Genomic DNA, 26,395 nt, shown 5'->3' with positions numbered 1-26,395 from the left:
GTTGCATGTCTTGAACAAGCTCTGGATTAAATTTGTCAGAGCTGTGATTCATCAGCCAGGGAGGTGTTGACAGTTGATGAGCTCTTAAAAGCAGAGTGAAAATCAGTGTTAGTTTTTATTGGAAATGTATCTCCCTATGGAAGGTCCCTTTTGGTTTCATGAATAAGGCTGAAAGATTGAGATGTATTTGATTCCCTTCCTCTTGCTGAATGAAAACTTCAGGGTTTAGAAACAGCAGTATGTGAATTATTTCACTCATGATCCCACTGCTGCAGGTACAGTCTTCCCTTATGGGAGATGTTATAGTTACCCGGGGCAAGTGTGGGTTTCTTTATTTTTTAAGCATTATCTTAGAGTGCTGAGGAGTGTCTCCTTCCTCCCAGCTTATTTCGTTCGGGAACCAGCTATTGGTATTTGGTAATTGGGCTTCCCAGTGGTTTGTTTATGGTAGCAAACACAGCCCGTAGCAGCTTCTCCCATCCTGAGTGCTTAAAAACTTCCCCTTGTGAGTGCAAAGTAACTTTGCAGGATGATACCAGGCAATGGGCATGGGCCAGGGATTGCTGGAGGTAAGGACTGTAAAGCTTGAGCCTTGTGAAGGATGGGGTGTTGCAGATCTATGCAGGAACAGTGCAGTTCCTAGGGAGGGGATGGTACTGAAGACTAGAGCTTGCTCTGCGGCTATTTTAATAATTTATTATAGAAAATCACCTTTAGCAAGCTATATGGAACATGCTCCATGGCACAGGGACATCCTTATGGTTTTACAGTTGCTGTTTCATCAAGAGTTCTCAGTTTGTAGCCAAAGCTTCGTAGGTTACTGAAAGCAATGCTTTATGCCCCAGAGAAGACAAATCGCATACCTCCACCTCTTCATCTTCAGTCCCATTCTGTGTTTTCCAATGGAGCTTTCTGCCTGAGCTTTGCTCTGTAGCCGAAGAGCAATTCCAGTTTCATGGATGTGTACATTTACACAAGGGTCTTTTCATCCCTGCCAGAATGCTGGCTCAACATTTGGTGCTGGCTTCAGAGTGCAGTGTCCATGGAAAAAGCAGGTATACCAGTATGGAAAAGCAAGACTGGTTTTCCACTGTTGCTCTGTGGCTTTATTTTGCCCTTCAACCGTCTGTCCGCACAGGCAACTGTTACTGGGGAGGAATACTAGTGTGTCTCATTTTCAAAAGCAACAAATACAAACATTTTCTTTTACTGGCCTAATAGCGCATTAAGTAGAATTGCAGTTAAAGCTATGACCTCTGCAATAATAAAATTAACATTTTTCGTACCGCAGATAACATCGCCTCAGAACTGGAGAATTTTATGGGTCTGATTGAGACAGTAACAGGGTATGTGAAGATTCGTCATTCCCATGCATTAGTCTCCTTGTCTTTCTTGAAGAACCTACGGTATATTCTGGGAGAGGAACAGGTGGACGGGTAAGTGTTCGGATATTTGTAGATGCAATTTCACTTTAATAGAAAGCTGCAGAGAATAAGTCTCCTGATAAATATTCACGTACCATTTATAGAATCTTCTCTTCCACTAATATGCAGCGTTTTTCTCCTAATGAACACCATTGCACAGTCATCGCTCATTTGGATTACTTTCCAAATCAGCATATTAAATTGAGTATATTAAAAGTATTTTAATGATGACTTTTCACTTCAGGTTTTCCTAGGGAGATGATAAAGTGCCTTTGTTTGTTCTACTTGCAAAAAGAGCGTCTTCAGTAACGATTGCATTTCCTTGCAGTTCTTTACTGTTGGCTTTTAGCCGGGTTTTATGGAGAATGTCAGCTGTAAGGAAACCTGAACTTTGCTAACCAGGGAGTGCAGCTGGAAGTGACCCAACTAGTATGAAATAGATTGCAAGTTGCAATTCTTTGCAACTCCTTGAAATGCTAATATTAAATGAATGATCTATTGAGCAGGAAAAAGACTGGCCAGGAAGAGTAAAGTTGATTCCTTGAAATGTTTGCTGTGGGTTATATTGCTTCTATAATTACACAATGTGTGATACTTTTTGCTGTACGTAATTCCTGTTCTCCTATGATGATAAGAGGTGGTCAGACAGAAGTGTTTTTTCTCCACAGAACTTGCCGTGCTGAAGTGTGGTGATGGTCCTTCAGCAAACTGCCGCCTTCTTTCTCTTCCCAAATCAAGTAGCCATCCCAAGTTTAAACCAGTGTTCTCTGGGAGAAATAAGTCTCCCTCAGTAATGACAGAACTATTAAATGAAGAATTTTGGGAAATCATATAAGAAAAGGTGGTGGGAGGGTCATGGGAAAGGTTGCTTGTTTCTGGTTTATCTGCCCTGACAGGATAAAGTTACAGCATGAGGGATTCTTCACAACCTCCCTCTTTCTCTCAGGCTAGTCTTTGGTCAGCCTTGAATTCTTAAAATTCCACCATCTGACAGAGTAAGTTAAAGGGCAGCTCTTCATCCTGCACTTGAAAAGCACGCTGCCTTTTCCAGTAAGAACACTGGCTCTACGGAAAAGCTGGTTTCTAATTGCGAATCCTAGAGGCTTGTCACTTTGCCGAGCACAAGGCTCATTCAGCCCACTTACGATGTGGCATGCTCTCACAGATACTCCAATCATTGATTTGTCTTTTCTTCTCTCCCCCCTCTCCTTTGCTCTTTCTGAGTTTGAGTTCAGCTTTGTGTTTACAGTAGTGGCTGTGTTTATGGTACCTTGTATGTCAGCAAGCAGAGCTGATAGGAAGGGAAATGGCAGGTTTTTAAATCAGATTCCCAAATAAAGAAGTAAATAGGTGCAGCTATGAAGGGGGAAACAGGGCTGAGTGGGGGAGGTAAAATAGATCTCTAGTAAAGAGCTATTTGTGCTAAAATTTACCCATGCTAGGAAATTACTGCAGTTACATACATTGGGTCAGGGGCAGTTTCTTTGCTTGGAAAACGTCTAGCATGATTTAGGCATTACCACAGTCTAAATAATGTTTCCAAAAATATCTAGATGGAAGTAGGCACTGGGAAAGGGAGGACTGAGCTTGAACAATTATTTCGGCAGAGTTATGAACAACAGGGAGCGGGGTCTTAACCTGGGAAGTACCGGGCTGCTGGAACAGTAACTGTTTATGCCAGCATTGCCCTGGGTGGTGTGAGGGAGGTTAACTTAAGATCCATTATGATGGTGGTTCATTACATGACTGATCCCACCACCAGCATCCCCTTTTTTTAATTGAACTGGACTAACAAAACAGTACTTCAGTATTTCTTTCTTCCTTATTCAGTTGCTGGTGCCTGCCTTAGTTATCACAGAAAATGGGAAATTCAGAGGGAATTTACTTTGTTTTCAGAGTACTCATTGCCTCCGTTGAACACCATGTCTGTAGTGAACATGCTCCCATGGTCAGAAAAAAAATTTCTCTTTGCAAATGGGGAAATGGAGAGATGTGCTGGAGGGGTCTCGGTGTCTGTTGCAGGATTTTGACTCCTGGTCTGGCGTTCGCTCTGCCGGGCCCTCTGTCCTCTGCTGGGGTGCTGTGTGTTCGTTGTTGTCATCGGCAGCTGCCGTGTTGATGGATGGCATGTGGGCAGCACTTCTCAAAGCATCTCCAGGTAGGGTATCTGGAAAATGAACAATTTGTGGCCTTCAGGAGCAAGCGAGGAGGTGGTGACTGAGGAAGAGTTCCTGTTGTGGCACCGACCAGCTGCTGATGTTGTGTTTCACCTTCTGCCGCAAATGGGGGAGAGTGTCTATAGAAGCAAAACCACTCCCCACCCCATTTTCTACATCATTTTGAAGCAGAGGCATCAGTAGCTGGCAGGCTTGTTGGAAGATGTGAGCAGGATTCCTAGCCGTTGTATGGCTCCTCACTGAAGACCTTATGGTTTGTTTTCCTGAGATCATTACTGTCAGATTATGGTGAATTTAGACAGTCGGCATGATAGCAGCAAGGCTTGTTGTAGCCACAGCATTTCACCAAAGCAGTCGCCCTGTGTGTGAGAGTGTTTTAGGAGTAACTCCCTCTGGGTTGGTGGTAGGCACAGGTGGTGAGCATGCCTCCAGTGGCAGGCTCCCATGGGGGGATGCTCCTCGGCTTCATTTTTGTTTAAGGGGAGGCTGTAAAGACAATCCTTCCCAGCTGTCCATGTGTAAGTGAAATTTCAAAAAGTGGGTTGGGGAGTTCGTACGCTGAGGTGTGAGACTGGGTTTGGGGGGGAGTTTAAGAAGCTCAGCAGTTTAACTTTTTGAACTGGACAGAGAAACACTGAACTTCAGTGTTAGTAAGATGAATTGCTTGCAAATCCATGGGTTAGTATAAAAGCCCCTAGTTCCCTACCCATGTATTTGCTTGTGGAGATGCAATTTTGGGCCAAAATTAGCTGTTTCTAAGTTGCTTACAATTTACATTAGCAAGGTGTGTGTAAGTATCTATTAGAGACAGATATTCTGTTAATAAACTCAGTGGTTCTATTCAAAGTGCTGGTGGGCAAACACAAGCAAAAGAACATACCATCATTATTAAAACATTATCAAATTTCCAAAACATTGCTAAAGTTCAGGCTTGTAGAGAAATGCTGAAGAATGAACCTTTTTAAAGAGAGACCACCAAATGGAGCATTTTGTGCAAGTATTGCCCTCCCTATTGTTCCCTGTTGTGCTATGTTATGTTTGACTCTGTTTGTCAGGTCCTCACCAGGGATCAGGGTCATACTGTGATACAGGTGTAGAACATAGACCATGTTAACAGACAGTTTCTAGCCAACATGTGGCACGTTTTGTGTATGTAAAGCAATGAGGGTTTTCCTTTTCTCCTCTCTCTTACTGGGTGATGTCCCAGCTATCTGGTCTAGTGGGATTTTCTGTCTTTCTCTTAATTGTAGCACTGAAAGATTAACGTCCTCTATTCTGTACGTCCTGCAGGGTTGCTTGTCTTGTCCGAGGGTAGTCAGTCTGCCATAAACCTCTGCTGCCTGGTCGTCTTCTGTAGTCAGCTCGTCCACCGCTTGCATTCACAGCCCTCTGCCAGGTCTCATTTCCTTTTTGGTGCAAGTCACTTGCCTTTATGGATCATGCACTGCTCTCTTATTAAGTGTGCTTACCTAGTCAGTACCCCTTCTAGGAGCTTTCTGTGACCTGTATGCTATGGAGGGGAATAAAGGGTGTTTGAAGGCTTGTTGAAACATTTTCATCATCCACATCTCCTTTTGGTTTGGATCTCATGTTCTGCCTCATAGCTTTACAATGGGTGAATGTGCACAGACGTAGCATTGTGTGCAGACACGGTGTGAAGCAGGTTTTTAATATATGCAGTCGATAATTAAGTGGCTGTAGGTGCTCTGCAGTTGGGATACACATCATGATGTGGGAATTCTCTTCTGTGAGCGTGCATGGGTTATGCAGGTTGCCTTGAGGCTTTTTGTGGCAAGCCTGGGACCAGATGTGCCCCCTACTCCTGTTCAGGGGTTTGTCCTGTCCCTCAGGCCATAATCTCCAGTCATTCCCTTAGTTACTGTCTCCAGGGTTTGATTGGCAGTGCTTTGTTTTCCTACACTGAATCTTTTATTCTTTCCATGCTATCTTCCTTGGCATCCTGATTTTTTCCACAGCTGCTAGAGCCAAAGTCTGATATAATCTTTATTTATAACTTTATTTATAACCTAAGCCCTAAGTGCACTCTGGTTGCCTTCTGCTCCACCTTTCAAGCCATGCAGCAGTGCACCTCTCCTGTGGCTGAGGCTGTATGTAGCCCTCCAAGTGTGGTTTCCCTGGTGCTTTGAATGGTGCTAGAATAACTTGCACTAATTTATACTTTCAGTGTATATATGAACCTTCAGGACTTGTTTGCCTTGCCTCAGACAGCTGCTGAAACTTGTGCAGATGGCTCTAATGTATATCTCGGTAACTCCCAACTGTGGCCCAGTCGCTGTGCAGTTGTGTAAAGCACCAGTGTGTGCTTGATTTGCCTCATTTATTCACACTCTTGAAAGCTTAGCCACATTGCTTTAATACAAGAATTATCTCTAGTGTCTAAAGCATAATTGCCACAGTTGGGAGCAGGAGACAGACTAGGCTGTTATTAAATATTTAAGATGGTTTCTGCAGTTTGGGGAGCCACACCTCTGTTTATTGTGTTCAATCTGAGTCCAACTTTTTGGGTCTTTCCTGAAAAGCTTAGTTGCCGTCACTTAATCATGCCACTAAATTCTGGTGAAGTGTCATCTTTACAGCAGTGCACAGGGAGCTGCAGGGATTTTAGTCATCTGTAACAGAGTAATTGGTGTCTCAAATAAACATAGTTTTTGGTGATGTCTGTCAAATCCCACATGCAGTTTAGCATCCTTGGTCTCTCCTGGCAAGACACACTGAAAGCACAATCACGTATGCGATCCTGTGTCAGCTGAGCACAGCCTTCTCAGCATCCGTCTGAAGTGGTACCAGGTATATTGACTTCATTAGCAATCCAGTTCTGGCTAATTAGGGGATATTTGGAAACAGGAGAAACCACTTTTCCTTTACACTGTTCTGAGAATACACTCGGCATTTGGGTGCGTTACTAGGAACCACAACCATGGTCTGTGCAGATTGCAACCAGAATGCACAGTTTTCACCTCAGGCTGGGTGAGGGAGGAATTAATGCTAAATTTTAAATGTAGTTGTTGAAGGAAAACCATAAATGAGTAGTATGTCAGCTTCTTATGAGTCCCATGGTTTGTCTGCCATGTTACCCTGCAGAAACTCTGGCTGTAGTTAAGAGAGTCTGGTTTAACTACATGATTGGCATGGGGTTACCAATGCAAAATGGCTTGCAGAAGTTGCAAGGCTTCATTGTGTTGATAATGGATTTTATGTTAACATTGGTGGGACTTTCCACGGAAGAGCATAATAAATGCTGCCATGATGGGTTGGTTTGATTTAGGTTCATCAGCTATGCAGACCTTTAACTCATTTCCCAAGTGTGCATTCCTGTCTCTGCTATCCCAAACTGTAAGCGTCTTTGCAGGTGTTGTCTTGCTGCTAATGTAGAGCTTATAATCTTTCTTTTGCTGCAGCTGGGTTTTTTTCCCAATTCAGCACAATCAAGTGGTACCAGGAATTTCTTCTTAATATATAGTAGGACTTACACACATTTTTTCGTTTAGTATCTGGAAATAAAGGATGTTTACGTTATTCCACTGCTGTGCTTAGGGAACGGGCTCAGCACATGCTGCTGCCTGTGTTGTTAGTTCTGTACTTTGAAGTGTAGATCCTGTGCTGTGCAGTGAGTGCAACTGTTTACTGTCAGGTTTTGATGTATAGGCGCAACTGTACTTGGCACAATGTAGGAAATCTTTATTGGGCCAAGAGGTAAACTAAGACAGAGAGGCAAAGAAACCTCACTATGCAAACTCTTACAGTTGCTTTTGTAAACATAAGCAAGACAGCTGTGTTAGCAATTGTATTTTATTGTCAGAACTGCACCATGCTTTTCCTCCTATAAGATACCTGAGGTTAGTGCTTCCCATTTGCCACAAAATGAAAAATCCAGTGTAGACACCTCCTATTCAGAGGACATGAATTTATATTCCCCATAGCAGTTTCTATACAATTATTAAAACACATGTTGGAGGGGGCTTTACATGGTGTGGTGCCAGCTGTGGAGTCCTGTGTTGTGGTCATTTCCCTGCCCTCTGACCAGGGAGCATTCAGGGGAAAACTTGCTCCATGGGAGAGCAGAAAATCCTTTACTCTGCTGAACACCAATTTAAAGTAATAAGAGGAAACAGTGTGTTGTAAAATTTGGTTATATTAAGGTATCCTTGGTTGGAATTGGCTATGGATTAAAACTAATATTTTTCCTTCAAAAATTTCCTTCTAGGAATTATTCCTTCTACGTGCTTGACAACCACAATCTTCAGCAGCTGTGGGACTGGAACCATCATAACTTGACGATCAAGGAGGGGAAAATGTACTTTGCATTTAATCCTAAACTGTGTGTTTCTGAGATTTACCGTATGGAGGAAGTTTCAGGAACCAAGGGGCGACAGAGCAAAGGAGATATAAATCCAAGGAACAATGGGGAGAGAGCCTCTTGTAAGTAAAAAAACAAAATCTGGAGGCCGACTGCATAGGGGAGGGTGTCACAAAAAACTCCAAACCAACACACTGCCCATTACAAGATTTAGAGTTAGAAATTACAGTAGCCTTGCAGTTGTTCTACTTGTTCAATTTTTAAAACGTAGCTGTGAAAGTACGTTTGCATGTGTGGAAAATTGTGGTTACACAAGTCACTATCTCATCTGTAAAAACCATTGAATGAAGACAACTGCTTTCTAAATACCCTTTTTTGTGGCAGCAGCATCATATAACAATAGGAAGATACCCAGGAAGTAGAAATGAAATTTAGTGTTTTGGTATATCCAGCAAGGAGCAGGTTCTCTTGTTTCCTTCGCAAATCTGTATCATCGTAGGTATTTTCCTCTCTCGGATATCTACTCTCTCTTGATACTAAGGAGACTGCTGAATAACAATTCCATAGACACCAAAACAAACTGTTTCTGTTATGTTCAAGCTTCTTTTCAGCTCCTGCCAAATATTGTATCTTGTTGCTAGAAATGCTTGTTATAAACTCAATTTTCTGTGCTTTATTTTCAAATTATTTGCTTTTGAATTGAGAACACTTTTTAGTCTTCTACAGTATTCCTAAACTTCAGTGTCTCTGCATTTATTTTGGGATTCTGCAATGGATGAAGTTATTGGAAAGTCCTCTTTTGGCTTCAGTGGTCTTCACATCAGCTCTCCAGGTGTAACCAACACATTTAAAAGCAGTCCCTCATCTGGGAAATAAGACAACGGAATGCTTACAAATTTGACCTTATACTCAAACTCTTAGAACTGACAATGCATTTTTCTTTGGTCTATTTGTGGTGTTCTTGGAGCAGGGCAAATTAAAATAGATCTTGTGTGTAAGTCAAGTCCCCTTGTTCTGGATGGTGTTTACAAAACTAGGACACGTACTCTGCTGAATGTCTCTTTAGGCATGATGCATAAATGCAGATGGCATAGATCCTTGTTGTAAGCAGACTCCATTCTTTGCACGTTCAATAGAGCAAAGGCTTGCAGTCCTGGAGGAGTTACAGACACACAGCCAGTCCTTACTACCACTGAGGCTAGTGCCAGCCGCTGCCTGTTTTTTAAAAAAAACATTACAGAAAGCTTTCTGACTCTGAGAAGGGGAAAAGAATCAACAAAAGCTAAACTGCCTTTGAAAAGATAGCACCAATAGCGCCAGTGTACATGAGGGTGAAAACCCCTTTATTTTCAGAGACTTCTATGGAACATTAGAAACTAACTCACAGTTGACACTTAATTCTTGGATGAAGAAATTGTGTCCTAAGTTTTTAAAACGCTATTTTGTTTTGGATTGGAAAGCTCAGGGAGTTGGTAATGGGAAGCCATTCATTTCAAAGCTGCCGGCTTCCATCCAGCTCTGTTCAAAGAGCAGCTGGAAGCTGCTGCCATCAAATGGTTATGCCGTATATGAACTGAGTTTTGGAGTTCTTGGTCCAGCCTCTCATGAATAGGAATGTAAACTCCTTTGTCCTTTCCATGTTGTCCATTCCCCAGAAAAACAAATGCAGTTGTCAAAAGTTGTCCCGGAAAGTGAGAACACAGAGGCCAGTCACTGCTCTGCACGTGAATTGGAGTTGGATGATGAATTTAGTGCTTGTAAACCAGTCCTGTGAATAAACAGGGCTTGCATTCCTCACTCAGGGAGAGTCTGAAGTAGTTTTCAAGAGCTTTCTGATGATGAATTAAAAGAAAATCTGCTTCAGAAAAAATAATAACCAGTAGCTCCAACATACTCCAAAGTGATTGCCAAGGTTGCTGCTTACCCTTAATCACTGAAATGTAGTAGGGTGAAATACGAAGCTCTGCAGAGGCAAAAGCTGTTGGTATGCTGTGGTATCATAGGCACTACTGGAAAGGCTAATTAGCTAAAACTGACACCTAAGAAACAGCAAAAATGAATAGGTGATGTGATGCTAACTCTGCTGTGTCCTGTCCTTTCATATTGCAGGTGAAAGCCACATTCTGCGTTTTGTTTCCAACACTACACTCAAGAATCGGATTAAACTAACATGGGAACGGTATCGCCCTCCAGATTATAGAGATCTCATTAGCTTCACTGTTTACTACAAAGAAGCGTAAGTAGTAGTCGTCAGAGACTCATTGGGACGTTCCAAGGGATAGCAGACAATTCTATTCTGACTGTTGGTTTACTAGTGAGAAAAGTTAGTCAGCAGAGCCTTTCGGGTAGTTCCGATTTCATGGATTTTACACATCTCATCCAGTTTACATATTTCATCCTCAAGTCCTGCTATTGTTCAAATTATTTGCCTACTAGAGCACAAGCTTCCTTTAAAAAGAGGGTTGTTTTGATTGAAGACTACAAATGGATTCCAAATCCATCAGGAAGTTTCAAATTCGGGAAAAAAAAAAAAAAATAGCTGGGTGGCTTGGCTGTCCTCAGAGGTCTAATTTGGAGCTCTCCATAAGTCATGTCATTGTTTACTGAGATCTTTTCCTTCTCTAGACATAGTACTGACTAGAGAGCTCCACAGAGCAGGAGTTCTCCCTATTACCTGGATGACTTGTCTCCTCAGGGTTTGGACTTACTTAGGTTATCTAGCTTTGGTAGCTTTCTGCATCAGTATCTCTTGATAATGAAGAAGTGGGGCAGTTGCTGGAGAGAACCTAATTTCTGGAGAGGTGTCTCTGCCTTTGCATATCCTTGTGTCTCGGATTTAAAATAGTCAAAAATACAAACGAGCACACTAATAACTCTTCAGGGAGTTTGGAGGTGTGAAAGGGAGGTTCAGAATGCTGGTACTGACATACAGATCAAGACTGTGAGACCCAGAAGCACAAATTATTCATGTCCAGCATCGCTTGAAAAAGAATATGACTGTGATGGTGAACTATGATGCAATAGACTTAGCGCTGATGAGTCTATAGAAATTAATAACAAGAGTAGTACTTTCTGTGCTCTTGTGCCAGTGTTGCAACTTACGAAAAGTAGAACTATATGGCTGTATAAGTGTGTGCGTATTGTGTGGAAATAAAAGGGGGGGAAAAGCCTGCTGGACTGGTCAGGGCGAGTCATGGAAGTCTGGGTTCTTTATGGTAAAAGGCTCAGCCTTTTGAGTTGCTTCTGTTTCATGTATGCTTAGCTAAAGTCCAAATATGTCTGAAGTGTTTCACTGTCTGTTTTGGATTTTAAAAAAAAAAAATTTAGTGTTTTCTTGGAGAACCTTGCCTTATTGCTAGTGACTGAAAGTAAGACCTGCAGCGAAAGCTGAACTCTGAATTTTGTAGTGCTTAGAAATAAACATGAATTTTATTTTGCTATGGAAAACAAGTAAGCTTTATTTGTTTCATTGAGCAGCATTGAAGTGAGGCACTCAAATACATGGCAATTTTTAGGAGAAAACAAACATTTAGTACTGTGTTGTTGTTGTTTTTTTTTTTATATTTCAGACCATACAAAAATGTGACAGAGTACGATGGGCAAGATGCGTGTGGCTCCAATAGCTGGAACATGGTTGACGTTGACCTGCCACCGAACAAAGAGAACAATCCTGGAATTCTGCTGCAGGGCTTGAAACCTTGGACTCAATATGCCATTTATGTCAAGGCTGTTACCCTCACAATGATGGAAAACCATCATATTCATGGAGCAAAAAGTGAAATTGTGTATATACGAACCAATGCTGCAGGTGAGATCCTGGGCTCTTGGGTAAGAGGTTGATAACACTGCAGGTAGGCTTATCACCTTATTATGCAAGTTCTTTTGTTAATACAGAAATTGTATTTATGTGCAGATGATGTGCATAATGCTAGAAAGTTTCAGTAATTGTGAAAACAGCATTAAGGTTTGAATTAAAACTGTCATTGTTCAGGCGTTATTGTCATTGGGAACTATGGGAATTTTTTTGAGTTAGGATTTCAGACTTTATTCCATTGGTGAAGGTAAATTTAAGTACAGCTTCAGATTGGGAATGTACATGGTTGCAGTTGAACCCTTAATAACTGTTGTTAGTGGGGGCATAAGTAGGAAATCTTTTCTTTGAAATAGGGTGGAGTTTTTTCTTGCAGTACAGAAATGGATTGGGATTTACTTTGAAAGCTCGCATTGAAATACATTGTAGAACGCTCTAGATTTAAATACCTTTCTTTTTCTTTTTTTCTTTTTTTCTTTTTTTCCCCTTCAGTGCCATCCATTCCCTTGGATGTTATTTCAGCATCCAACTCCTCATCCCAGCTGATTGTGAAGTGGAATCCTCCCTCTCTTCCTAATGGCAACCTTTCATACTACATCGTACGATGGCAGCAGCAACCTCAGGACAGTTACCTTTACAGACACAACTACTGCTCCAAAGGTAGGAAAACAAAACGTGGTTGTGTTGAAATGCCCGTGACTTACCTGCCCGTGCACTTTATGTGCAAGAGCTAAAGCCTGTGCCCTGCTTCCCGACTCTTTTGTTAATAACACCAAGTAGAAGGGAATGGGTAAACATGGATTGTTGCTTATCCATAATATGCCGAGAAAAGAAACAAGGCTCTTCTGTTGTTTGCTTTTTTTTTAAAGATAAAGTCCCAATTCGAAGATATGCTGATGGGACCATTGACACAGAAGAAGCTACTGAACCCACCAAGCCAGAGGGCTGTGGGGGAGAAAAAGGGCCTTGTTGTGCTTGTCCCAAGACAGAGGCAGAAAAACAAGCTGAGAAGGAGGAAGCAGAGTATCGGAAAGTCTTTGAGAACTTCCTTCACAACTCCATCTTTGTCCCCAGGTAATGGATTTTGGACACTTCGTCTTGGAAGTGGGGCTAATAATCTCATTTTTTTTAACATTTCCTAGAGCTCACGCTTCCTGGACTTGAAAGCATCTGTAGATAACACGTGAAACACATAAATATTGCCTTTCCTTTTATGTGAAGACAGTCCACAGCCTTACTTTGCAGTTTCTCTTGCTCACTAATTTTCGTCTCTTTCTCTCAATTTTAGCTAATAGTAAGGGTTCTTACCTATATTGTTCAAGGACTTCAATGATGGTTTCTTTTCAGAGTCAAGAGTCACTTGAGGAGCTCATCGTCTATAAGGGTTTCAGAGATGAGCAACATGTGGCAGCAAAGGGTTTCAGATGTGATCTTTCTCTAAATAGCCATTTAAGTACTTGTGTTCCTAATCTGAAGATTTATTTGCTTTTGAAATTGAGGACATAGTCACCTCGCAGAACTGAAACTGGTCTTCTGTTCTCACTGCACTAATTGCAAAGGGCATATTGGTTTCCTGGGTCTGTGCTGCACAGAAATATTAAATATGCCCACTCTTCCGTGGTAAACACTCCCGCTTACATGTTAAGTGGGATAGTAACAATTTTCTATTTAAAAATTTCTATATAAAAATCTATGCAGCAACATAGAGCAGATAATACTGAATTAATTGGTGGTTTTGATCCTTGAGTTTCCAATTTATCCGTCATGTAAGCTCTTCTTACTTCAGACAATAGGATCTCGCACACAGTGTGTAGCTGTTATGTTACAGGCTATAAGCAATCAGATTTCCATTGTGCATGTTATCTCATTGTCTCAGTTGGCAGGTGACGTTTATGGTGAAGTCCTGTGCTTGAGAACTATAAAGTGTGGCTTTGCTGCTCATAAAAACTGGTTTATTTCACTCTCCATTATGATTTTTGGACCTTTAGTCAAGGATGTGTTTGACTGACTTGTTTAGGGTTGGGACGGTGATGCGTGCAGAGCTTCTTAGCTTTGCCCAAAAAAAGAGGAAGTAAATACTGCCTCTCTTTGGAAATGCTAAGTGTTGTATCTGAGCTGCGTTTGAGCCACATTTAGTGTTTGTGGTTGAACTTGTGCAGTGTTTCCCTACCGACGATGAGAACCAGCAGCAAAGGTGAGGTACGGAGGAGTAATGGCTGTCATGACTGGCCAGGGTGTAATTCCTGAGCAGTGTGAAATCTTGTAAATGTGATGTGACTTTGGTCTTAATGAAACAGCACAGCAGGGAGTTTTGAAAGGCATCAGGTCTAAACTACTTGAAAGCCTGTTACAAAGGAATTTTTTTTAATCTCACCAAAGCTTTGTCATTTCAAATGCATTGTTTATCTTCTCCCAAGCTTTCTTGCATTCCCCCCCTCCCAAAGGAAATGCACAGAACCTTGAACTGACCACTTCACAAGGAATTTCCTGAAAGCTTGACCATTTCCCTTTTTCTTAACTTACTGTGGTAAGGGTGTGTTTTGGAACAGCAAGGGCAGATAAGGTGCAATGCTCAGAAATAGCTGCATAGCTAATCAACTTTAATTTCCCTGACATACAGTCTCTTTAAAGATTGTGAGCTAGTGAGACATCTCCATAGGACAAAACTAAACAACTCATTACTTGCCAATATCTTTTTTTTCCCCCTCTCTTTCCCAAGGGAGAAGTTAATTAATGTATTAATGCAAACCTCAATAGTAGTATTCGCTTCCAGTGTTCTACCTGTCTCCAGGTTATTATGAAAGAGATGCAGCATGTAATACAGCGTGAAAATATTTGACTGGGTGGTTTCAAGGTTGTTTAAAAAGCTGGTTGATCTAATCTTGTGTGCAACTTCTGGATGACCCCATATGTATTACTGCTGTGGTGAGGCAGATTTCAAACATGAGAAATATGGTTAGTCTTGAAGAGATGCTCACAACCACAGGAGGATGAGTTGTTGTTCAAGTTTTTGGCTCTCTGATGAGCTGGGTGAAACGGGCTCTGTGTGTGGTAGAAGGTATCTGAGAAGTAACATTAAAATTGCCATGACATAAAAGCTAACTCTCTCATAGTTTAAATCACTCACATTTCTTTTTCTTCTTTTTGTTTTCAATTTGATTTATTTTTTTCATAGTGTTGTTTTCTAATTTTTCTCTTGCATTCTTCTTCCTTCCTTTCCTTTAACAGAATAGATGAATTTTCATGTTTTTTATCTCTAGACTGTTCCTTATTTCCTTGGATGCTTATGTCTTTATCTGTGCCTTTCACAAAAGCAGGAAGCTGCTTGACAGAAAAGCAATGGTGTCAAACCTCTTGATGTTTTAATCATGTTTGCCTGGTGGTTATCCTGCAGGCTTTTTTCTCTTCCTGATATGACTAGTTTTCACCAGCAAGTTTTGTGTTGCTTTCTCTTTATCTTTTTCCCCAAAGGCAAGGTAGGGCTGTGTTTTTTTTTTTTTTTTTTTAAACCACAGATACCACCAAAGGGTTGGAACTTCGTGCGTCCCAGAAAAGCAGCAATAGACAAAGTCATGCCTTTTGGGTTCTTGCATTGGCACACGCCTTTGTGGCTGATTGAAAACAAACTTTTTATTTTCACTGCTTTTGTCACAAAATCCGTGCAAATGTTCATCAGTTCGGCGCTGGGTATCCTGTGTGCTGTTAGCAGTTCAAAAGTTTGTTCTTTCCCCTGAATTAAAGCAGTAAATGAACAGTCATCCTACGCAAGGTGAATAGCTTTAGTAACTTCCATAAATACCAGTGTAGAGGAAGTGCAAGTGTTTACATCTCCTGTGAAATTCCCCCATATCCCACTGACAAGTTATGACATTCTCTAGTCTGTAGCCTAAAAACAATTTCCTGGTCACTTAAGAAGTTTTTTTCCTTGTCTTAATTTATATCTGTGCTATGGTTTACATGGCATCTGAGCATGTCAAAAAGACTACTCAAGACATAGCAAAATGATTTTGGAAAATTTTGTAGTGAACTCCTGAAAAAAAATTTCATCCAACCTCTGCCAGAAGATTTCAAAACCAAGTCAGCATATTTTTGGCTCCCTCCGCAGCATGCTGTTTTGTGGCTGAATGTATTAAGACCGTATATTTGACAGCAAATTAACTTCTCCAGTTGAGTCATCTTTCTTCCTGGTGTGTGTTTGAGGGAGACTGTATTCACCTGACTTGTAACTCACCCTCTGATAGAAATATGTTAGACTTCAACTTTGTCCTTGACAGCCATTGCACTGACCAGGCCTAACTGGGCACCGGCCAAGTGATTTCAGGTGGGACAGGATTCATGCTGTTTTTCAAAACTGGTTTTGTAGTGTGACTTTTCTTACATTCTTCAACTCCCCTGGTGCATTGCATTCCAGGTGAGAGCAGTCCTGCAAACTTTGGAGGCTAGGACCTTGCCTTATGTAGTTAGTGCTCCTGTGCAAAACAGCCTTGGATCAGACACAAGACCAAGAGACAAGTATAACGTGTAGCAATCATGTGTTGGTTAGCTGATACTATCCAAATGTTTGTGAGAGTACCTTCATACTGATGCTTGAAACTACAACAGTTCCTTAGACTTGAGACAGTATTAATATTACTGTAAATCCCCAAGTTTTTAACTCTACATAAATTTCATACAGATGCCTGTAAGGCAGAGCAAAGTTGCTCGGTGAACCCTTTGCTATACACAATACTAGTACCGTGTTTTCTCATATAGGAAGATAGTTCCTTTGCAAAGCTTTTGTTTGGGTGAGAGAAGTAGAGATACACAAATTACCACACATTAGTGGTGGTTAACATTCGTGGTCTTGAGCTTCCTTCCAGGGTTTCTTTTCTCCGCTCTACCTTCAAAGTTCTGTAATTTCATTGCAACTGAGAAGAAAGCTAAGCCTACTGAGAGTTAGCTTTGCTAATCCAGCAAACTTCAGAACAGTTTTTTCCTCTGAACTTTTCAACCTTCTAACATCTGATTTTTAATTTAAGCATCGACATTACTATCATTAAATCCAAATCTAGGATGCTTGTTGAATAACAGTGAAGCCGTTTTTGTTACTCAGTTTGTTGTGTGAGGTCAGAAGTTTGCACATTTATATTGGGGGCAGTGTGAGCTTCAGAATTTTAATTGGTTTCTGATAAAAAGAGAGAGTAGTAGGACATGCTGACATGCTGCAGGTTCCGATTAAGAGAAACGTTTAGTCTTGCGTTGCAGTTTCTTCATTTAGCCTTTTTAGTAGCAGTTACCCCTTTTTTTTTGCACAGAGCTGGAGGAAAAGTGGTGTTTCTCTGAAGAGACCTTTTCTATACCTGTCTGTTTGCTCCACAGACCCGATCGGAAGCGGAGGGATGTGTTCCGAATCGCAAATGCCACTTTGGCCACTCGAAACAGGAATGCGACTGGGACAGATCACTTCACCAATGTTTCTGACGCAGAGGAGAGTGAAGTAGAATACCCGTTCTTTGAGACCAAAGTGGATGGCAAGGAGAGAACTGTGATCTCCCATCTCCAGCCTTTTACTCTTTACCGCATTGATATTCACAGCTGCAACCATGAAGCCGACACACTTGGTTGTAGCGCTTCTAACTTTGTCTTTGCAAGAACCATGCCTTCAGGTATGCTCTCATGAGTATAAAGCTTTGTTTTACCTTTCCCTCAATCTTCGGGAGGACAAGCCCTCCAAAAACAGGTAGAAAAACATTGGGGTATAATAAAAAAATTCTGTGCAAGAAAATAAATTGGAACGATATAAAACTTTGCTACGGTAGCTTAATGTCCTTGACTGGTCCCTTGTGGGTACTGAGTGGTATCTGTTGAGTATGTCCTGTGATCTGGAGAAAAGCAGCACGTGCATTGACTACGGGGATAATTATGAGAGATTCCATTTCCCAGCAGCATAGGTGATAACCACAGACATGGTAGGTTGAAAGGTTTTATTCTTCAGTTCCCTGTATGCTGAATGGAGACAGGGGAACGTTTCTCAGCTAATGTTTAGTTTTGCTCTGTTCACTCTGAACTGTTTGCAGATGTTAGAGTTCTGCTGGTGGGAATGTTTGCCAAATGTTTCTTCTGTCACAAAATGACCATGCGTTTGTCCAGCCTGGGAACAGGAGTACTACTGTGTTGCTTTGTGCCCAATCGCCGGCATCTAGAGTACTTCAAATAGGAAGCCTTGAATGCTGTATTCATGTTTGGGACTTTTGCAGATTGTACTTCTGAGAAGAATAGAGATGATTTTAGTGTAAGCTCATATGCATCCAGCAAAGAGCTTCTGACTCCAACAGATGTCTGGGAATATTTGATGCAGAATGGTAGCAATTTTGTTTTGTTTCTGGAAGGAAAGACTCTCATAATCCAGACCCAGCTGTGTCAGTAAAAAAGCAAAAAGTATTGCTTATTTCAAGGAAATAAGGAAATCTGTGAGATCAGGGAAAAGGAAATAAGCGTTCCCAGATTCTTAGCGCATGGCTCTGAAAATTAAAGGCTAAATAATTGTGTTTTATTCTAAACCTAACAACTGTCTTTTTCAAAAAGTGGTCTTTTTCCTTTGGCTGAAATGGTCTTCATATTCCTGTTAAGTTTTGAAGAAACAACATAAAATTATCAAGAATGAAATAGGGATAAAGCAGTTCATGAATTGCTGATGAGACTCTGTTATAAACTACAACAGATTTCCTAGGACTGGATGTTTTAGGAAAGGGACGTCAGTGGGGCAGATCTTCCCTGTTCACAGCCAATTGCAGACAGGTTGCTGTTCACAGCCGTTCGGTGGGAATAGCTGGCTCTGCACTGTTTTGGTGTAGTGGAAAGTTCGGACGGAAGAACCAGATGCCGACAAACGGGTTTTGGCACTCAGAGCCCGGTGACTAACACAGAGCCCGTACCTGGTGAGGCTGTATGCACCGCACTGTTTTTCTGGCAAGGAGCAGTTCAGGCTCTGCTAATCTCTCCAACAGGCCCGTGGCCAGTGCATTTTGTTCTCTGGATATTTGAATAGCACTTACTGCAATGCTTTCATACCTAAAGAATAATAGGAACATTTTTATTTTCCTCAACTGTTGCTTAAGTTCCTGTTTCAGTAATAGGTGGTCTTCTCACATCACTTGCAAATATTTTACAGAGGGAGCAGATAACATTCCAGGAACGGTAGCATGGGAAGCAAAAGAAGAAAATACTGTCTACCTGAAGTGGTTAGAGCCTGCAAATCCAAATGGGCTGATACTAATGTATGAAATCAAATATGGGCAGCATGGAGAGGTGAGGATTTGACATTTCTCTGTTACTACACACAAAATGCGATCTTTTTTCACATGTTTCTGAGCAGTGCTGCAGACCAAAGATAGAAATCGTGATTTCGAACACCCAGCACCAAACAGCATGCCATTCCGTTGTCCCGTTTATTTTGACAGTTTTTAAATTCCACATATCTTCTTACGGTGCTTGAAGAAAAACTGATCAGATGGGGCTTCTACTTATAAAAATAAGCTTATCCTGCAGTCATATTGTTTTCTCAAGAATGGAGGAATGTGGAGATATTAACATGAACTGTAAATTGCTTTTTTCCTCTTAGGAGAAGCGGGAATGTGTTTCCAGACAGGAGTACAAGAAGCTGGGAGGAGCTAAACTAACTCATCTGAACCCTGGCAACTATTCTGCTAGAGTTCAGGCCACTTCGTTAGCTGGAAATGGGTCTTGGACCGAGCCAGTCTCTTTCTATGTGCAACCCAAATGTAAGATGGGTGTTCGTTGGCTGCGTCAAACTGGGGGACTGTTGTCTTTTTAATAATTCCTGATGTTCACGTATGTAGTTGAGCATATAAGCCTCTTGCCTGTACTCTGAATACTCCTCTTATTTGCTGATTTTTCTTTGGGAGTGCTTCTGTGTTCCATTTTTTGGCAAGTATTGACAACCAGGAGGTGTATCTGAGGTGTGGTCCTTTTGGTGCGTGCATTCTATATATATGAGAGGGTGCAACCAGGTGGTAGGTGTGTAGAACACGCCACTGTGGGCTTCCTGTGGTGTACAGTTCTGTTGGGAACGTAATGTTAGCCATAATCACATGGAGTTGGATTGTACAAAACCTGTGGCAATAAGGCAAACCTGCTTTAAATTGCAGAATAATACAAGAAACAAATTATTTGTTTAGATTTTTGGCAGGCAGGCTTTCTTAATTACCAAGATGCTTTTCATACACCTGTTCCGAGTGACATTTGATAAAGATAACATCCTGGTGAAACGGTGATGCTGGTCCTGACAATGGGAGTAATTTATATTTTGGAAGAACACCATCGTAGTGTCCACAGAGACCCTCTCAAGAACTTCTGTATTTAGTTGTAGAGCAGATGTATCCACAGAAAACTGGAACTCCATCTTCTACTCCTTTTTGGTTTTCAAATTGCTGGACTTTGAAGCACTTGAAGTAAAGAGCAGCGTGTGCCTATTCTGAACATAAGTATAAGCAATTGCAAGGTGAACAAAAGGTGGAAGAAAGATGAATATGCAAGTGAATATTGTGCACTGAGGAATGTAAGCCCTTAAGCATAACTTGTGAAAACAAACCCAAGACAGACACTGTTCTGTACAAAATTAATACTTTTCACTGTCTGTTTTCTTGTTCCACTCATCTGCAGTCAGTGTTTCTGAGTACATTTTTCCACACCAGGCAAGAAAATGAGTACTTTGATTTCTTCCCTGTATGGAAATAGACTTGAGTGAGCTTTGAATGTTTCTTTGTTAATGGAGGTTTTATAGAAACCCTGATACAATTGTTTTCTTGTTGGTTGCAGCAGCGAACTATGGAAACTTCCTGCACTTGATAATTGTGCTCCCTATTGCTTTCCTGCTCATCGTTGGGGGATTACTGATAATGCTGTACGTCTTTAACAAAAAGAGGTGAGCTGTGAGCTGTATATGCTTTGGTTAAAACTGCAAGAGGGAAATACTTACTTTCAAATCTGTGCCCATGGAGCAAGTTAGAAATTAAAAAGGGAAGCAGCATTTAGAGGACTCGAGAAGCTGAAGTAGATTGTCTTGTTGGTGTGTAAAAGGAGGTCGTTTAGAGTTACTAGCAGGCATCTGGCTGCTGCTTGGGATATGAAGAGGCTTTTTATTACAGTATCATGTTTGAGAGGGAAGAGGAAGGGTTGTCAGGAACATATCCACTGGGACAGTGATGGCAGACACCGAACCTGTATAATCAGCAGCTTTGACTGAAATATGGGTCAATATAAATAATGAAAACTTAGATCAATTTAGGTTAATTTGATTTCTTGCAAGTTCTAGAGGTTTTTTGAAGTCTCTGCATCCACTTAAAAATTACATCTTAGACAGAGCAGTCTAGGGGACTGTTCTGGTTTTTTTCCCCTCATTTTTGTTTTTGATAACTAGTGATTTTTAAAAATTTATTTAATTGAAATACATAATGAGAACTTAATAGAAGACAGTGCAAATGTTCAGCCTTGCAACTCTCTTGATATGGGAGTTTTTTATTACAGTTATAAACTATGCTCATTGAGTATCCCATTATTTCCAGCTCGAATTCATTTGTGTGCAGATAGTAGTACCAGTTATTCTCAGGTACTCCAGAAAGCACTTTGTGTCTAGTGAAGTCCGATACCTGCTTGGCCTTCCCTTGGGCTCTGCTGGGTGAAATGCCTGATAAATCATTCTTCTTTAAACTGTCGTTATAGCCCACAAGAATGTTTTGTATTTGATTTTCTGAGGTCTGATTGATAATTTTATTTCTACAGCCTGACTCCTGCAAGAGCTCTCAGTGCTGAATAAATATATCTTGTTCTGAAAGATCACCCCAGTAGAACTGGGGGTGGTGGTGTGTGTGTTCTTAAAATAAGCTAAACACTTATAAAATAGTTGAATGGAATTCCCCATAAAAACAATCTTGTCCTTCACTAGATCACTTCTGTCCCACAGTGGAGCAGGTGATGTTAAAGTCTGTTCTCAGCCACCGGTCTCCTGGGTGTGTTACCATACAGCTGCCTTCTTAAAGGAAGTTTACCCAGCAGCTGAAAGTACTTTGTGTTTACGCTTTTCTGGTGCTGATTTGCTATAGAGAAGACTACAGGTTTCTTGGGAAAGCGGTTCAGGGCAGTTTTCCCATTGATTATGTGAGGTAGAATAAGAACTTGGGTTTGTCCCCTTTGTCTGAAAAGCTCTTCACATACAGTAAATAATATTCTGTGGTTGAGCAAACGGTGGAAAAGCTGTAGAAGAGGTGGTCTGAAATTTACTTAGGTTTAAAAATTAAAAAAGAAAAAAACCTGTTTCAACAGGAACAGTGACAGGCTGGGCAATGGAGTACTTTATGCTTCAGTGAACCCCGAGTACTTCAGTGCTTCAGATGGTAAGTGTGGCCTTTTCACTTCTGATGTTTTTACTTTCATATATTCCACTCCTGTCTGACTGAAAACTTTAAAAGGGATGTGGTAAAACCGTTTTCTCTCTTCATTTTATTAGCACAGCCATAGAATGCGTCATTGATAATACGTAAATGTCACCTGTCTGTTGAAACTGGAGAGTTTTTAAATTTTTTCCTGTAGTTTATTCAACTGAGGGAAATTTGGAGGCATTAGTTTCACTTTCAGACTATCATCTACTCATCCAGTGATGTTTTCACTGGAATGAAAGAAGAATTCATGAATTCATCATCTTTCATGTTTGCCCTTTTAAGCCCTATTCTGACCTATCAGAACAAACCCACTGCTTGTTTCTATGTACTTCTCACAAGGAAAATAGTAACATGTAACAAAAACCCAATACTGTTTCCTCATTTCCTATCCCAATGAAACTCTCTAACAACTCCAATCGAGTGCACCCTCAGTAAGTTTGCAGACAACACCAAGTTGGGTGGGAGTGTTGATCTGCTCGAGCATAGGAAGGCTCTGCAGAAAGACCTGGACAGGCTGGATTGATGGGCTGAGGCCAATTGTATGAGGTTTAACAGGGCCAAGTGCTGTGTCCTGCCCTTGGGTCACACCAACCCCAGGCAACGCTCCAGGCCTGGGGCAGAGGGGCTGGAAAGTGCCTGGCGGAGAAGGCCCTGGGGGTGCTGGCTGACAGCCGGCTGGGCATGAGCCAGCAGTGCCCAGGTGGCCAAGGAGGCCACCAGCCCCCGGGCTTGTGTCAGCACTGGTGTGGCCAGCAGGAGCAGGGCAGGGATGGTGCTGGGCACTGGTGAGGCCGCACCTCAAATATTGTGTTCAGTTTTGGCCCCCTCAGGACAAGAAGGCCCTTGAGGTGCTGGAGTGTGTCCAGAGAAGGGCAACGGAGCTGGGGAAGGGTCTGGAGAGCAGGTCTGATGAGGAGCAGCTGAGGGAACTGGGGTTGTTTAGCCTGGAGAAGAGGAGGCTGAGGGGAGACCTTATCGCGCTCTGCAACAACCTGAAAGACGGTTGTAGTGAGGTGCGTGTTGGTCTCTTCTCCCAGGTCACTAGCGATAGAGGAAACAGCTTCAAGCTGCGTCAGGGGAGGTTTAGATTGGATATTAGGAAAAATTTCTGTACTGCAAGTGTGGTCAGCGATTGGAACAGGCTGCCCAGAGAGGTGGTAGAGTCGCCACCCCTGGAGGTATTTAAAAGACAGGTAGACGTGGCACTTCAGGGCGTGGTTTGGGAGACATGGTAGTGTTGGGTTGACGGCTGGACTTGATGATCCTAGAGGTCTTTTCCAACCTTAATGATTCTGTGATTCTGTGAACTTTTCACAGTTAGAGAAAAAGAAAAGCAATACTGGGGACTTCCAGACATATCACATGCAGAAATTTCATGTTAAAATGAGTACGGGTGTTTAATCCATATTTGTTTCTCTTAATATCTGGAGTGTAGATAAGCCTGTTCTTCTCTAGCTGCCAAAACAGTTTTTTAAAGCTAGTTTCAAATTGATCTAATTTATATGTGACTGATGTATATATTTGGCGCTGACAATATTTAGAGGTATTAGACTGTGGCAGCTGGTATGTTTGTGTTGAGTGCTATGCTATCAGTGAACCAATTGTAGTTCTAAAGTTAGGTGTGGAGTTTTGGGGGCATCTTTAATTTGTTACAATTTTCTGTGGGAGGCACAATGTGGATAGTGCTCAAGTCTTTAAAACTATCCAGGAAATTAAAAAGAATCTTTCAGACAAAATTGCCGTTCCTAGAGCAGTGTGCTTTTTTTGGTTTTGCTTTCTGTATGCCTGTATTATTTTCCTGTACTACACTATCACAGGAGGTTGTGCCGGCTAGTGGTGTGGATGAACTTCTTGCCAGTTCTTGTGTTGGCTGTCCCTGAGCAGCAGCAGGAGCTGACTGAGCCTGGCAGTCCAGGGATCCTCACCTCTGCATCTCCAGAAAGCTCATGTGCTTGGATTGCTGTGGAGTGGAGAACCCTGGAAATCCAGCTTTCTGGCTAAACTAATTGCTTTACAAAATTATAAAATACAAAAAGCAACTAGGTTCCCACTACTTGCCAGATAATTTATTTCCCACATGCACACACATAGAGGTGTGGTTGCCTTTGATGAGCACGTGCCCGTACTGTATGGATTATGTATGTATGGAGCTCTCCAAGTGCAGGAGGAAATCGGAACGTCAGATACTTCCTTGAGGCATCAGTTCTTCTGTTTATGGTTTAGTGTGGTGCTACTGCTGTTGAATTTGTGTGGGAATAGTTTTTCCAAAAGCCCCCGGGAGGCTAATGGGTTTAGCCGGAGTGGCAGCGGACATCTTTACTCTTAGGTTTTTTATAGCAGCACCATTAGGGTTAAAGGTCTGTCAGTGTTCATGCTATAATCCTCTATTTTTGCATCCTGTCATTTCACCCATTCAGAGCATGTGACACAACTGTCCCCTCCTTTGGTGACTGATAGGCAGCAGCATCAGTGACTACTCAGATGTCTTCTTGCCTGAGGCAGTCCTCCCTCCTGGCAGTCACCTTCTGAGATCTCTCTTCTGCCTCAGATCAAAGACTTGCAGCAGCAGCAAGTTCTGCCTTTACTGGTGCAACAGTGTGTGTGCAAGTGATCAGAATAGTTTCATGCAAAGAGCCTACTAGATCAGAGAGTCTGTTTCCCTCTAGTCATAAAATCAATCTGTTAATAGAGAATACAGTAGACACTAAACTGATACAGATGATGAAGCATGTTTGATGCTGTCTGGAAGAATAAGAACACCAAGGATCCCAAGAAAACCTCAGGCCTAAAGTATTGATTCAAGCCTCTTCCCACCCTGGTTTTGTGCTTTGAAGTTCCTTATTTTTGTCCCATTATGTCAGTACCGTAGCACAGCCCTTTCAAGTCCATCTACATATTTCTTTAAGATTTACTTGTACGCCAAGCATCTACCTATCTCTGTATGGGAAAGACCAGGACTATTTGCATACACCGTGCAAGGTGTCAGCATTGTGTCTATTGTTGTTTACAGTAAAACTGGACAGTTGGTATTGTAAAGCAGTGCATGATAGCACCACTTGCAGAAGTGGAACATCATGACCTGTTCTTTTCTCTCCTTAGTTTATGTTCCAGACGAATGGGAAGTGCCCCGTGAGAAGATCACCATGTGTCGGGAGCTTGGGCAAGGCTCCTTTGGAATGGTGTACGAGGGAATAGCCAAGGGAGTGGTGAAGGATGAGCCAGAGACCAGGGTGGCCATCAAGACTGTCAATGAGTCTGCAAGCATGCGTGAGAGGATAGAGTTCTTAAATGAGGCCTCAGTGATGAAGGAGTTCAATTGTCACCATGTTGTAAGTAATGAAAATGTAACGAGGCTGTGATTCATACAGCTGTGGTGCTTGCTGGCATGAGGGTGTTCAGGGCATGTCTTCGCTGACTGAAGCAGGAACTTGGGATTTTAGCTTCGACTCTGCACAGCTTTATAATGTTGTTGTTAAACAGCAGTCAGAGAGTGGCGCCAAATCTGCTTTCAGACCTTTCCCACAGGTTCACAGGTGTTTGGGGCTACATATCAACATGAATAAATGATTGCTACAGTTCAGTTAGCTGTGTTTGTAACTGAACATTTGTTTTTCCTCTTCCAGGTTCGGCTGCTTGGTGTTGTTTCTCAGGGCCAGCCTACGCTGGTTATCATGGAGCTGATGACACGTGGGGACCTCAAAAGTTACCTGAGATCATTGAGGCCAGACACAGAGGTGAGTCATGAGTTGCTGGATGTTTTTTTATTTCTTCAGTTAGAATCACCTTGAATGAAACAGTGTCACGTTGGAAGCTGCAGGCAATTAGCCTTTCTTGCCCTTCTCCTTAAGTTCTAAGAACAAAACATGAGCTGCTCTGTGATCTGCAACACCTTGTTTCATGAGGTGGCTATTGCAAATAGCCCAGTGTACTGCATGGAATAGGTCCCTTCTTGTGTTACTGAGTCCTGGTTTTCAAATTTAAATCTCTCGTCTCATCTAATTTCTCATCAAAATGTTAACCAAAAAAATTGGCTAGTTGAAGCATGCGTGCTAGCATAATTGTTTCATGTTGTATAACCTGCCTGTTGCCTCTGCTGGGAAGTAAAAATCTAATCTTAACTAATATGCATGCTCTAATATGTAGGCCTTTAGTCTAACAGCTAAAATTGCCACCTGTAATACAGAGTCTGAAGGATAAAGATGACACTTGGGTCACTTGCACTGAAATCA

General features: G+C 41.8%; 1 protein-coding gene across 2 annotated transcripts in view; it reads left to right on the top strand.

Moving 5' to 3' along the window:
• IGF1R (insulin like growth factor 1 receptor) overlaps window positions 1-26,395 on the top strand; it is a 192,181-nt gene that overhangs the window by 149,515 nt on the left and 16,271 nt on the right. The window contains exons 5-17 of one of the 2 annotated variants that reach the window (XM_075100645.1): window positions 1,292-1,436; window positions 7,827-8,041; window positions 10,029-10,155; window positions 11,489-11,727; window positions 12,223-12,390; window positions 12,600-12,804; window positions 17,089-17,375; window positions 18,881-19,017; window positions 19,331-19,490; window positions 20,551-20,653; window positions 22,051-22,121; window positions 25,266-25,495; window positions 25,790-25,900. In XM_075100645.1, coding sequence (XP_074956746.1) covers window positions 1,292-1,436; window positions 7,827-8,041; window positions 10,029-10,155; window positions 11,489-11,727; window positions 12,223-12,390; window positions 12,600-12,804; window positions 17,089-17,375; window positions 18,881-19,017; window positions 19,331-19,490; window positions 20,551-20,653; window positions 22,051-22,121; window positions 25,266-25,495; window positions 25,790-25,900 — 2,198 coding nt within the window. Of the gene's footprint in view, window positions 1-1,291; window positions 1,437-7,826; window positions 8,042-10,028; window positions 10,156-11,488; window positions 11,728-12,222; window positions 12,391-12,599; window positions 12,805-17,088; window positions 17,376-18,880; window positions 19,018-19,330; window positions 19,491-20,547; window positions 20,654-22,050; window positions 22,122-25,265; window positions 25,496-25,789; window positions 25,901-26,395 lie in introns of both variants that reach the window. The other variant, XM_075100646.1, reaches the window with a different exon arrangement.

This window comes from Phalacrocorax aristotelis, chromosome 7 (assembly GCF_949628215.1).
Source record: "Phalacrocorax aristotelis chromosome 7, bGulAri2.1, whole genome shotgun sequence".
Classification (NCBI taxonomy): domain Eukaryota; kingdom Metazoa; phylum Chordata; class Aves; order Suliformes; family Phalacrocoracidae; genus Phalacrocorax; species Phalacrocorax aristotelis.
The sequence above is the reverse complement of the archived record's forward strand: the minus strand, read 5'-3'. Positions and strand labels throughout refer to the sequence as shown.